This window comes from Leuciscus leuciscus, assembly GCF_965113295.1.
Source record: "Leuciscus leuciscus genome assembly, chromosome: 2".
Classification (NCBI taxonomy): domain Eukaryota; kingdom Metazoa; phylum Chordata; class Actinopteri; order Cypriniformes; family Leuciscidae; genus Leuciscus; species Leuciscus leuciscus.
Genome location: NC_138726.1, coordinates 48182770 through 48195513, shown reverse-complemented (window position 1 = coordinate 48195513; position 12744 = coordinate 48182770). Strand labels below are relative to the sequence as shown.

The following is a 12744-nucleotide window of genomic DNA, read 5'->3' as shown; positions in this document are numbered from 1 at the left end:
TGTTCAGATGGTTAAATGACTCTTTTCCACAGCTTCCTTCCCCTGTTTCTGTTTCCAGTTTCATTCACTTTCCATTTTACCCATGTATGCGTGATTGTGTGCATGTTTGTTTAGATTAGATATATGTTCATGATTTAGTTAAATACAACTTTTGGGCACAATCATGTGAGTTTTGGTTCTGGTCACTGCTTGTATATCAACGTCCCTTTAATGATACGATCACAGCAAGAGTCATTTTTCTGTGGCCACCAATTGATTGTAATATTAATTCAACTACATCATGTTAATTCTATTAACTGATCCAAATATTTATAATTAATTATAACAAGTTATCATAAATTATTCATATTTTCGTTTTGAGCTAATTTTCCACACCAATGACTAAACTAATAAATGATATTAGCTAATTATCACCATAAGCCAAAATACATGAACCACTTTAAATCTGCAGTACTTGTATTGTACCAGCTTACTGCACAACCCTATATAAGTGGTAGTAAGCAATTCATACACTGTATTCTTACTGCTTTTTTTTTACAAAATATGTGAAACAATTTAAAATACTCAACAATAAATGTTTCAAATGGTAATATGCTACTTTTTTGTAAACTAATTTCACAACATTACATGATTAATTAAGAGATTTTCTGAAATAAAAACAGCTTTTTTTGCATTTTGCATAGTTCTTTTGCGTAAAAAATCTAATGAGTCTAGAAAATTTTTATTTTTTTAAGAGAAAATAAAAAATTCTGCTTCATTCGTCGCTTTGAAAATATAAGGTCAAGTCAAATTCATTGCCATATAGAGGCCGTATTGTGATCGCTGCACAGTGTGTGAAATGTAAGTATGCACATTGACATAGCATATGGTATATACAATGATTATGGCAGAATGGCATTAGCCAGAACAAGAGAACATATTCGGTTTCTGATGTTTGCAAACAGCAAGCCAGTGTTATCCAAAGTATTGACCACGACAAATACCACAGCTGGTGTGAGAATCGAATGTAACACTTCTGAAACTGGAAATATAAATTAACACTCCTGAATAAATTACAAATGAGCATGGGTTATGAAATATGTCTAAAAATGTAGAGTATGTATATCATTTACACAGTTAGCAATGTCACATTAGTGTCGCGCATGTTTGGCATCCGCTATTCTTGACCAAAGCAATATTACAGTAACCAAAGACTCATTATGTTCTGTAATGAAGTGTTGCCATGTCCACTTATCATAAGCATTTTCAGGCTTGCTGTTTGGGGTTGGCTCATAAAACGATCAAGTATATAGAGTTATTAAAGAGGGCAGATGCGAGTCACAATATTGGTCTTATTTTCAATATGAAGCATTTGGATTTATCTTGGTTTATTAAGGGCTTGTTCTTTTGTGCTGTTTTTTTTCTTCTTTTCTCTCAAGACATGGCAACATGAATGAGTCATGGCTCATCCCTGTGATTTTCTAGCACTACACACATAAGCTACAGAAGAGACATCCCTGATGCATATTTACATTTCTGTCATGACAACTCTCAGAGTGTTTGGCATGGTAATGGATATGACCAAAGTTTCTGAAAGCACACTGCACTGCTACAACAAATGCTAACCAGTATTTGAAGGTTGAGCAGCGAGCTCATTGGCTACTGATACAGCAGGAGCCAATCAGCTGTGCCCTATAGAGAATGATGTGACTGCAAGCAGATTAGATAAGATGAGTTAAGGACCTATCAGCCAGTGCCATCTATAGTTTCATGATGCCATTAACAACTAGTTCAGTTCAGTACAAACTGGATAGAATTTTTGTAAATGCGGTTGTCACGACTTGGATTTTTCTTTTTTCAATACCTTGGCATGAAATTACAGAATTGTTTTGCAGTGTGCAGTAGTCCATTCTGAACACAGACCCTTTAGTTTTATTCTGAGTCCAGCACATACAACTCAGCATTCAAAGTAATGTTTACCACTCATTACAAGACATTAACTGCAATAGTTAATCTCAGCAGGAGGCACCTACTTGATGGCTTTATTTTCTCCTCGGCCTCTCCCCGACACAGACACCGAGTCTGGGGTCCCCGCTGTCTCCACCCCCGGCTTATTCCTCATCCCCTTCAGAGAGAAAGAAAAAGACAGAAATGTAAGAGAAAAACAAAAAATGGATGGGAAATAGAATATTGCCTGATATCATCTGGTCAGGTGGCATATTTCAGCAAATTCTGTGCAATTGCTGCAAGTTACACGGTTTAATTAACCAGTAAAGTATGATAGATGCACTGATAGAGCTAATGCGCACCAACAACAGCCAAATAGAGGATTTTTACGCAGATATTAATGACAAGTCTGAGACCCTCGGGGTGTTTACACATTAGAGAAGCTGTTTTGATAGATCGGAAGGCATAAGATGTGCTTTCAAGATGTTGAAAGAGCCGGTCAGTCTGCAAACAGTGAATTGGATCAGCAAAAGCACAAACCAAAGTCTACATCTGAGTTTGTTGCAAAAGTTGACATTTTTGGGCACATTCATCTCTGATACAGATTCAGAGACTCAAATACAAACAAGCAAAAGTGGGCAAAGAGAGTGTAAACACAAGAGTGGGAAATGAACAGGCACTTGGGGCAAAAATGCCTATAAAATGTACAAAAGTGCCACCTAAATTAAAGATAAGAGGGCAAAAACTGCACAATGCTTTGTATATTCCATGAATTAACATTGATAACCATTATTACAATATTAAAATCAACAATTGCAGTAAATACATATGCCGAGGTTGGGCATTTACTGTGTAAAGGTTTTGTTGATACAAAAATAGATTTTGATTCTCCACTGGGAATCAATTCCACTTAACAAGTTCATTTCTGACCCTGGTAAACACACAAACATACATGCATACTTGCATGCCATAAATGCCCTAAAACTGAAAAGCTTCCTTTCAATGGACATTCAAGCCAAAGGACTACAGTTTAGCTTGAAAAAACATTCATATGCATCAATAATACACCATATGCAAACAGTTGTGCTATTGGCAGACAACTGAGACAACTCTACTGATCGATTCAAGCAATTACATAAAGGCTAATTACATCATTTCCTGTCTGTCAAAGATGCACTCCTCCCCACCATCTCTTGATTGGCCGATCCATCTCAAAGTGATTCTGCAGGTGGAGTATTCATTACAAAGTCCTCTGAAAGCCATCAGCCGCCAGCAGTTGTGTAAGAGATGATAAATGATCCGAACGGGAGGAAGAAAGAGCAGCTTCTTGGCCCGGGCACAGCAATAGCCTGCCAGTTTCAAGCATTTAAATTACGGCAGCTGCCAACATGCAATCGCTCCTCTGCCATGATCTGTCTACCGATGTAATGAATAGTAACAAAAGAAAGGAAGCGAAACAATTGTGTTCATACACAGGTACAAACATCTTGTGACTTGCGACGCAAGCGCACTCATTTACATCAGGAGACATGAGTTAGAACTTGTGCCACGCCCCACAGGATGTGGAATTAGTGTAGAATTTGAATTCGGAATTACAGGACCAGGAATTTAGTCAAATAAATTCTGCAGTCACAGAGGAGAGGTTTTGCAACAAAACAAACAACTGCATCATTCATTATGACTGATCATGCCAATTTTTTCCAGAGATGTAAAATACAGTTTCTCTTATGTTATGTTAACATCACTGGGATACTATTATATTTTTTGTGAACATTTTAAATTAGTTGGTTTTTATCTAAAAGTTCATGTTTTTGTGATTTTTCATTATTTTTTAAATATGTTGTTAATTCTTATTTCAGTTTTAGTTATTTTAGTACATCAAGTTAAACAAAATGAAAATTAGAAAGTAGAATAAGTTAAGAGCAGTTAAATAAGTTTTTTATATATTTTATTTCAGTTAACATTTATTTTAAAAAACTAAAATGTTTCATTTTTTTATTATTTTACTTTTAATTAACTAGAATAACCTTGGTTTAAAGATGAATATTAATAAATAAATTAGAAATGTATTAGAAAAAATTATAAAAATAAATATTAACAAATTTAAATATATAGACTATATCATATATTGAATAAATTAGAGCTTGATCTTCCACCATAACCCATAAAATGTAAAACCCCATAAAATTGTTCAAAGTAATGAAATATACAGTATATAAATTAAATATTAATATTTGGAATGCAAATGTTATGTCTCTTGAACTACCCCATTTGGTGTATGATAACATGTTTATGGTTCATTTACAGAGAAAGATGAAACGTATTGAAACGTACTAAGATGAAACGTACTAAGAATTACACTTACAGAAGTTTTCTGACCTTTTTTTGACCTTATTAAATCTTTATTCTACATCCTTAAATTAAAATTATGCAAAACTATGTTACACATCCATAAGAGATGTAACTCACCAGTTCTTCCTTTGAAAGACCTTTTGAAATGTTAAAAGTTCATGCAGAACTGGAAACTGATTCGTATGTAGTTCAGCTGATGTAAGGTCCATTTACATGGAGAACAATTAAAATTAATGTAGAATAACTGGTCTCATGCATATTATCCTGTTCATTAAAACCGCAGGTCAACTTCACAGGCTACACTGTTTTAAAGTTTAAAGATTGTGCTAAAAGAGACAAAATGAATCTGTCAGGCTGTACAGTTGAATTTTGCCTGTTAGATTGAACAATATAACCCCAATGAGATCTTAAAATTACTTAAACTTAAAAAACGTAAAATCTTTGTTGCATAAATTAGGGTAATTTTAGAGATTATTACATATTCTCAGGTTTATGTATTTTTTAGAAAAACTTCTCAATAAATAATGTTCTGTTTCTGTTTCTGTTTCGGTTGAAACAGAACCCCCCCCCCCCCCCCCCCCCAAAAAAAAAATATTGAGCACAAACCGCTAATAAGTCATACTTCTTGCATATCCTCCCACACAGATTTGTTTAAGATGAGATCTCTGACAGGTATGCAGTATGAGAGAGATAAGCAAAGGGAAAGAAAAAAGGGAAGGGAAACAGCAAAGGCAGAGTAAGGGGTAGGTTTTCAAAAAGAATTTACAATCACAAAAGGTGAATGAGAAAGGAGAAATATGATAGAGGAGGGAAGAAGATTTTTCACAGGTGGTCTCTTGGTGGTAGTCTCACAACAGGTCCAACTCGGCCCTCACACTGTCTGTCACATGTTAAGAGTGCTTTATTCTCAGATCTTCTTAGCTGAAAATCTCCCTTCACCACATCTGCACTTCTCACCTTCATCTTATCCGCACAATTTACTATTGGAAAATTATTCCCCTCAGACACAACAGAAAGAAAGTGTTAGACAAAAAAAAAAGATGGACATGAAACTGTTGTAATATATAAAACTAAATAAATGTAATATATAAAATGATACATGAAATGGATGGATGGATGATAGAACAATGGATGGATGGATGGAGCGATATGGATGGATGGATGGATGGATGGATGATAGAACGGTATGGATGGAACAATAGATAGAAGGATGGATGGATGGATAGAATAATGGATGGATGGACGGAGCAATATGGATGGATGATAGAACAATGGATGGATGGATGGATGGATGGATGGAATGGGATGGATGGATGGATGGATGGATGGATGGATGGATGGATAGAACAATGGATGGATGGATGGATAGAACAATGGATGGATGGATGGATGGATGGAATGGTATGGATGGAACAATAAATAGAAGGATGGATGGATGGATGGATGGATGGATGGATGGATGGATGGATGGATGGATGGACGGATAGAATAATGGATGGATGGATGGATGGATGGATGGAGCGATATGGATGGATGGATGGATAGATAGAACGATGGATGGATGGATGGATGGATGGATGGAACGGTATGGATGGAACAATAGATAGAAGGATGGATGGATGGATAGAATAATGGATGGATGGATGGATGGAGCGATATGGATGGATGGATGGATGGATGGATGGATGATGGATAGAATAATGGATGGATGGATAGAACAATGGATGGATGGATGGATGGATGGAACAATACATAGAAAGATGGAATGGATGCACAGAACGATGGATGGATGGATAGATCGAGGGAAAAATAGATAGAATGATGGATGGATGGAAAGAGCAATATGAATGGATGGATGGAACAAAACATAGAAGGATGGATGGATGATAGAACAATAGATAGAACGATGGATGGATGGATGGAACGATAGATAGAATGATGGATGGATGGATGTAACTATAGATAGAATGATGGATGGATGGATGGATGGAACGTTAGATAGAACAATGGATGGATGGATAAAACAATAGATGGAACAATGGATGGATGGATAAAACAATAGATAGAACGATGGATGGACGTATAAAAAATAATAAGCACAAACCAAAATTAAGTAACCATGAAGGCATGGATGGATCAAGGGAGGATGGATGGATGAAAGCAGTATGGATGGAGGGCTGTATGATTGTACAGCATTTAATATGGAGTAAAATCATTTCAGCAGATACAAGAAATCAACTTCAGTGAGACTTTCGTTCTCATATGACACACATCTTTCATCTCTCTCAACAGAGTTCTTTCAAGCAAAGCATTAACTTCTCCAGCTTCCCTCTGTTCAGTCAGAACTGGATCAGACAGGGAGAAGTAGTCTTGACCCGAAAGTACCCAGCACTGTCAAATCTATTTGGGAGGAGAAGGAGAAAGCACGCAGTCTGTCGGCGCAGAGAGAAGCGTGGGGTGTTGTGGGCAAAAAACATATGAATCATTAGTGAGCCCTGCGGCGTGGCAGTATGAGGTATGAGAAACATAAAGGGAGACTCTCGCTGTGCAGTCTTACATAACGTATCCCGGCGTATTCACTCATTAAGGATCTGTTGTTCTTCTGCTATTGATCAAAAGACTGACCACAGCCGCTTTAATTGTAAGAACAACATTAATCCTAATGCAATGGTCAAAGTCTGTTTGAAAATGAGTTTGGTTCATAAGAACTCATGGGTGATGTTAGAAAAGGTGAATCTCATAAAAAAAAAATAAAAAAAAATTTGCTTAAACAAAATGAAACCTACTGTAGAACAATTAAGTATTTTGCATAGTGACATTTTCAATTTACAATTAGGCACATTCTCATTTCTGTCATACAAGAACGTTCTGGGGGAAGTTTTGGGGGGTTTCTCCAAAAGTCCACAATCATCTCCACAGTTGTGTGTGTGTTCAGCTCCAGGTTGTTATGACTGCACCAGCTTCCTGTCTTTATGCAGACTAGTCACCATTGTGGATGTAGACGATGACTATTATAGCAAGGTTAGATGTTGTGGGAAGAAGGAGGCGGGAACCGGCAAACATTCAAATACTTTAATAAACGAATACAAAATGAAAGTAAAGACAGCAGCCACTCACGGACAACTGCTGACACATATAACAAAACACAACATAAATCCTGGCCTGGCCTGGCCTCTCTCGATCTCCACTGTCATCCCTCCTCCTTTATGCTTCCGCTCCTCCGTGAGAGATACGAGACCGGTGCGTCGTGCAGGTGTCGTTCATCAGTAATCACGGCCCTCGACCTCGTCCTGCTCGCCACATACCCCCATCGCAGGCCGGGGGGTACCCACGAGACTGCGTCTACACTCCCCCCCCCAGTCACGGTGGCCGCGGCACCTGGGGGTATGGATAGACGAGGCGAGAGAAAAGGAAACGGAAGCATGAGGAGCGACAGATACGAGAGAGGAAAAAATAAATAAATCTTGGTCCGTTTCCCACAACACACTGCCATCTGGTCCTCGGCCAGCTGGGTGATCTTCTCCGCGGTGCCTGGCGGTGGTGCTGGATAGCCCTCGTGGACGGCTCAACACTCCTCCGCCGCCTGGTGGATGGCGACGGCTCCTCCGGATATGGGCAAACGGCAGGAGTCCACCGTTCCCTGCTCCTCCCCATCATGGCGGATGACAGCAGGCTCCGGCACACGGCGAACAGCGGCGACTCCTCCTCTCCCTCACGGACGGCAGCCGTCTCTCCAGCACCCGGGCGGCCGGCAGCGAGCTCGTCCATCCCCCCGGTAACTCACTCCAGCGCATGCACCGCCTCGAGCGTCCATGGCGACGAACTCTGCTCACCATGCTCGATGGCACCGCGGATTCCCCACAGCGGCGAGGGCTCTTTGACAGCGCGTTCCTGCTCCTTCCCAGGTTTCGGCACCAATGTAGCAAGGTTGTGGGAAGAAGGAGGCGGGAACCGGTGAACATTCAAAATGAAAGTATAGACAGCAGCCATTCACGGACGACTGCTGTCACATATACTGTCGTCGCTCCTCCTTTATGCTTCCGCTCCTCCGTGAGAGATACGAGACCGGTACGTCGCGCAGGTGTCGCTCATCAATCACGCCACCGGCCTCGTGCCGCTCTCTCACGGCCGTCTGCCCCAACTATAGTGTTCCTGAGCCTGAGCCTGTGTCTGTTCCTGAGCCTGAGCCGGTGTCTGTTCCTGAGCCTGAGCCGTTGTCTGTCCCTGAGCCGTTGTCTGTCCCTGAGCCGTTGTCTGTCCCTGAGCCGGTGTCTGTCCCTGAGCCGGTGTCTGTTCCTGTGCCATGGCCGCCTGAAAGGTCATCTCCTCCCTGGCTTCCTGAACCATCTGCTCCGCCCAGGCCGCCTGAAGGTTCGTCTCCTCCCTGGCCGCCTGAAGGTTCGTCTCCTCCCTGGCCGCCTGAAGGTTCGTCTCCTCCCTGGCCTCCTGAAGGTTCGTCTCCTCCCTGGCCGCCTGAGGGGTCGTCTCCTCCTGATCCGCCCTGGTCGCCTGCACAGCCTGATCCGCCCTGGTCGCCTGCACAGCCTGATCCGCCCTGGTCGCCTGCACAGCCTGATCCGCCCTGGTCGCCTGCACAGCCTGATCCGCCCTGGCCTCCCGTCTTGTCGCAGTCTCCAGGTCGTTATTCGCCCCAACTATAGTGTTATCTGCAAACTTCAGGAGCCTGACAAAGGGTACTTTTGCAGTACATTTCATTCATAGAGCACACAGCCCTGGGGGGCGCCAGTTCTAATTGTACAGGTGTTGGACATGAATTTCCCCATTCTCACTAGCCGTTGCCTATCTGTCAGAAAGCTGTGGATCCACTGACAGATGGAGGTGGGTACAAAGAGCTGGGTTAGTTTAGTCAGGAGGATATCTGGGCTGATGGTGTTGAAAGCCGAGCTGAAGTCCACAAACAGGATCTCTTCATAAGTCCCCGGTTTGTCCAGATGTTGCAGGATGTAGTGCAGTCCCATGTTGACTGCTTCATCCACGGACCTGTTTGCTCGATAAGCAAACTGAAGAGGGTCTAGCACCAGTCTCTCGAATGACTTCATGACCACAGACGTCAAAGCAACTGGTCTGTCGTAATTTAGACCTGTGATTTTTGGTTTCTTGGGTACAGGGATGATTGTGGGGCGTTTGAAGCAGGAGGGGACTTTGCACAGCTCCAGTGAATTGTTAAAGATTGATGACAGCTGGTCAGCACAGGCTTTTAGACAGGCTGGTGAGGCACCGTCTGGGCCTTTGGCTTTCTTTATCTTCTGTTTCCTGAAGACCCAGCATACATTCTCCTCACAGATCTTAAGTACAGGCTGAGAAGCAGAAGGAGGGAGGGGGTAGGGGGTGTTAATTGTTGTGTGGAGAGATGTTCAGAGTGGGTGTGAGACTGGGTTTTTAAAACCTGCAGTAAAACACATCAAGTCTTCGGCCAGTTGTTGATTTCACAAGTAGATGACGCTAAATACGGGTGTAAAAAACGTTTTGAGCATGTCTACTTTCGACCACTTCTAGAAGTAGTTGAAAATGAATTTGACCGGATTGCTTTCATAGTGTAGATGGTCACTTGGTAGAATGTGTTTGAACAGCCGCAAAAGACCGCCTACAGACGCAAGTTTGGTTTGAAGATGAAAAACTTATCAAACACAATTTTCTCTCACCATTTCTGATTTCAAACACGTGCTCACAGTGTTTGGCGTGGTCTTGTGTCTATCAGAGCAGAAACGAAAGCCGCTGCTCTCCGTGTATTTTTTTGTCATCTCTGGTTCATATGTAAATTGAGTGAGCTTTTTTATTAGATCTGAAAAAGCCCATATATTTACTCATCCATAGACCCTCCCCTCGAAGAAATCAGGGCAGAAGTGGTTGAAAGTGGACAAAAGAGACTGATTAAAACACCAGGTGTAAACGGGAATGTGTCTCCCTCGTCTACTTGTGATCTGATCGACCAAAACACATCTTAATACCAGACCAATGCTTAATGGTCCTAAAACAATCATCATTTCCTTTAAGCAAAATATAATTGGGTGTTTTTTTTCTACTACAGGCACTTTTATTTCCACAAGGTTGATTTTTATTAAAACTAATTATTACAGATTTTTTTCTTTTTGAAACATGAACATTACGCCAGTGTTGTTAATGTTATAACTAAAACTATTAAAATTGTTTTTGTTAATTGAAATAAAGCTGAAATGAAATAAAAAAAATAAGAAACATAGATAATACTTAAACTAAAATTAGAAGTATTGCCTTTGCAACTAACTGAAATAAACTATATCAAAGTTCAAGTACTAAAATTACTAAAACTGAAACAAATTAAAGTAAAAATATAAAAAACTAATAATAAACTAATAAAATGACAAAAGCACATAACTAAAACTTAAAATGAAAAATAAAAATATAAAATAAAAGCAAATTCAAAATATTAATATTTCTACAACAGAATATAAATAATACAAAAAACCTGCATCACATTTAAAGCTGTTTTACAAACATGACATGCCTTCATTTATTTCATTTATTACTTTTTTAAATGCATGCTTTGTATAGATTTTGTTGCTTTACTTTCAACCTTAAAATAAGAAAAACCATCATTTGTTTTATAAATGTTTAACTTGTTTACCAAAAAGACAAGATTAAATATTAAAGCTGTAATTGCCAAATTATGCAAAAACTTAATATTTTTTTAATTTCCAGCACAGAAAATGATGTATGTATGTTCACTGTTGAACATTATTAATAAAGAAATAAAATACATTTAAAGTTCCCCTGCAGTCAATAATGTTATCCCTTAAAACTCATCAACCATGAATATGCAAATTAGTCTAGTAATAACTCCACTCAATCACAGCAGCTCGGACTACCTGATCCACTTGGTCAACTGTAGTAAATGCTACACAATGGCAAGTGGAAATTTAATTCAGCCAGAACCTGATTCAGAAGAAGAAGAGGAAGAGTGAATTATACAAGGTTGTCTACAAGTTGGTGTATCAGAATGGTAATGAGTTTCATGTAATGCTCTCGACAACTTCAGACACAACGATAATTATATGATTAGCCTTTGGCTTGACTATATTATCAAACAGCTAATAATGTGTTACTAATGTTACACAAGCCATGTTCTCGTTTGCCATCTCAGAGTCAAACAGCTGCCTTCTAAAAATTAGCATCCTTAGAAATGCTTTGAACAGAATAGAAAGGCATATAGTTCATCATAACATCTTAATATACATCATATACTCAATTCACCCGCTATATTGCAATATGTACCTGATTTTTTCTGTCCCTTCTTAAAGGTGTTCTTGTGTGGAAAATCCTCGCACGTTGAGGGGATTGATTACATGTTTGTGATGGTAGGAAACAGAGGTGGTTTCAAACACATTTTTGAGACTGTCTTTGGTACACTGCAGTTTCAAGAGAAAATACTCAGCAATGGCGTCAACTTATGAATTCGCACATGGTTTGTCTTAAAGGATAATAAAAACAACACACAGACATATATACAACATTAAAAACTTGATTTTCACCACAGGGAATCTTCAAGGGCTCATAGTTGAAGAAATTTCAACTATAGGCCCTTTTTTAACCCCATGTTTTTATGAGATTCATACATCTGGAAGTCAATCCTACAAATACATTTTGCAACGATAAACAGCTTTAAGTGGCTGTTTTCACACTTGGTTTTGCAGAGCCACTCTCATAGTTTCTAGGACAACGCTCCCAGCTGTTCACCTCGATGAAGCACTTGGTCCTCACCAAAAGCTCTAGTGTGAAAACACCATTATTTTGATGACAAAAAAGAATTTTGCAAATCATTTCATGGTCACCTAACCGCAGTTAAGAACAGCTTAATACAGTATCAAAACAGAGGAGGAGAGGACAATACAATTCTGGTTTATATTGAAACATTAAGTACTAAGTATGAAAACAGCAAAAGAGGATGAGCAAAAACTGCACAAGAAAATGTGACGAATAAAATGAGAAGTGAGTTTGTAATCCCTCATTGTAATAACAGTAAGACGTTAGATGCCCGCAGGCCGGGCACGTGGTGGGGAAGCCATTACGGAGTGTAATTAAAGCTTGAAATCTCTTTTTAGCCACCCTGCAGTCTTCCCGTCTGCCTCTCACTCCTCCTCTCATTTCCTTCCTTTCACTTCCTCCGTCTGGCCTGTGCTGACCATCTCAAAACCGATCACTCCTCCTGGTCGGTGAATGAAAAGCGTGGATTTGTATTAGGAATGGTTGTGAAACGATGCCTTCACATTCGGCTTCTCTTCTAGGCAAAAAAGCAAGTGACACATTAAATGTGTAAAAGGTAATTAATTCATTTTGAATAATATGTGATCCGTTTATTTTAGGAAGAGGGTTATTTAATTAAACTGAGCACAGGAGATTCATTTGTATGTGGATATTATTTATCAACCGGCTATTAATCAAAAAGTGGTCTGTAATCACATTTTCATG

At 39.7% G+C, this 12744-nt stretch overlaps 1 protein-coding gene across 4 annotated transcripts in view; it reads right to left on the bottom strand.

Annotated features, from left to right (window-relative positions):
* syt7b (synaptotagmin VIIb) overlaps positions 1-12744 on the bottom strand; it is a 134031-nt gene that overhangs the window by 69717 nt on the left and 51570 nt on the right. For all 4 annotated transcript variants that reach the window (XR_014201715.1, XM_082154505.1, XM_082154506.1 and 1 more), the window contains exon 3: positions 2013-2104. Coding sequence is in view for 3 of the 4 variants with exons in the window: in XM_082154505.1 (XP_082010631.1) it covers positions 2013-2104 (92 nt within the window). In the remaining variant the exon portion in view is untranslated. The remainder of the gene's footprint in view (positions 1-2012; positions 2105-12744) is intronic.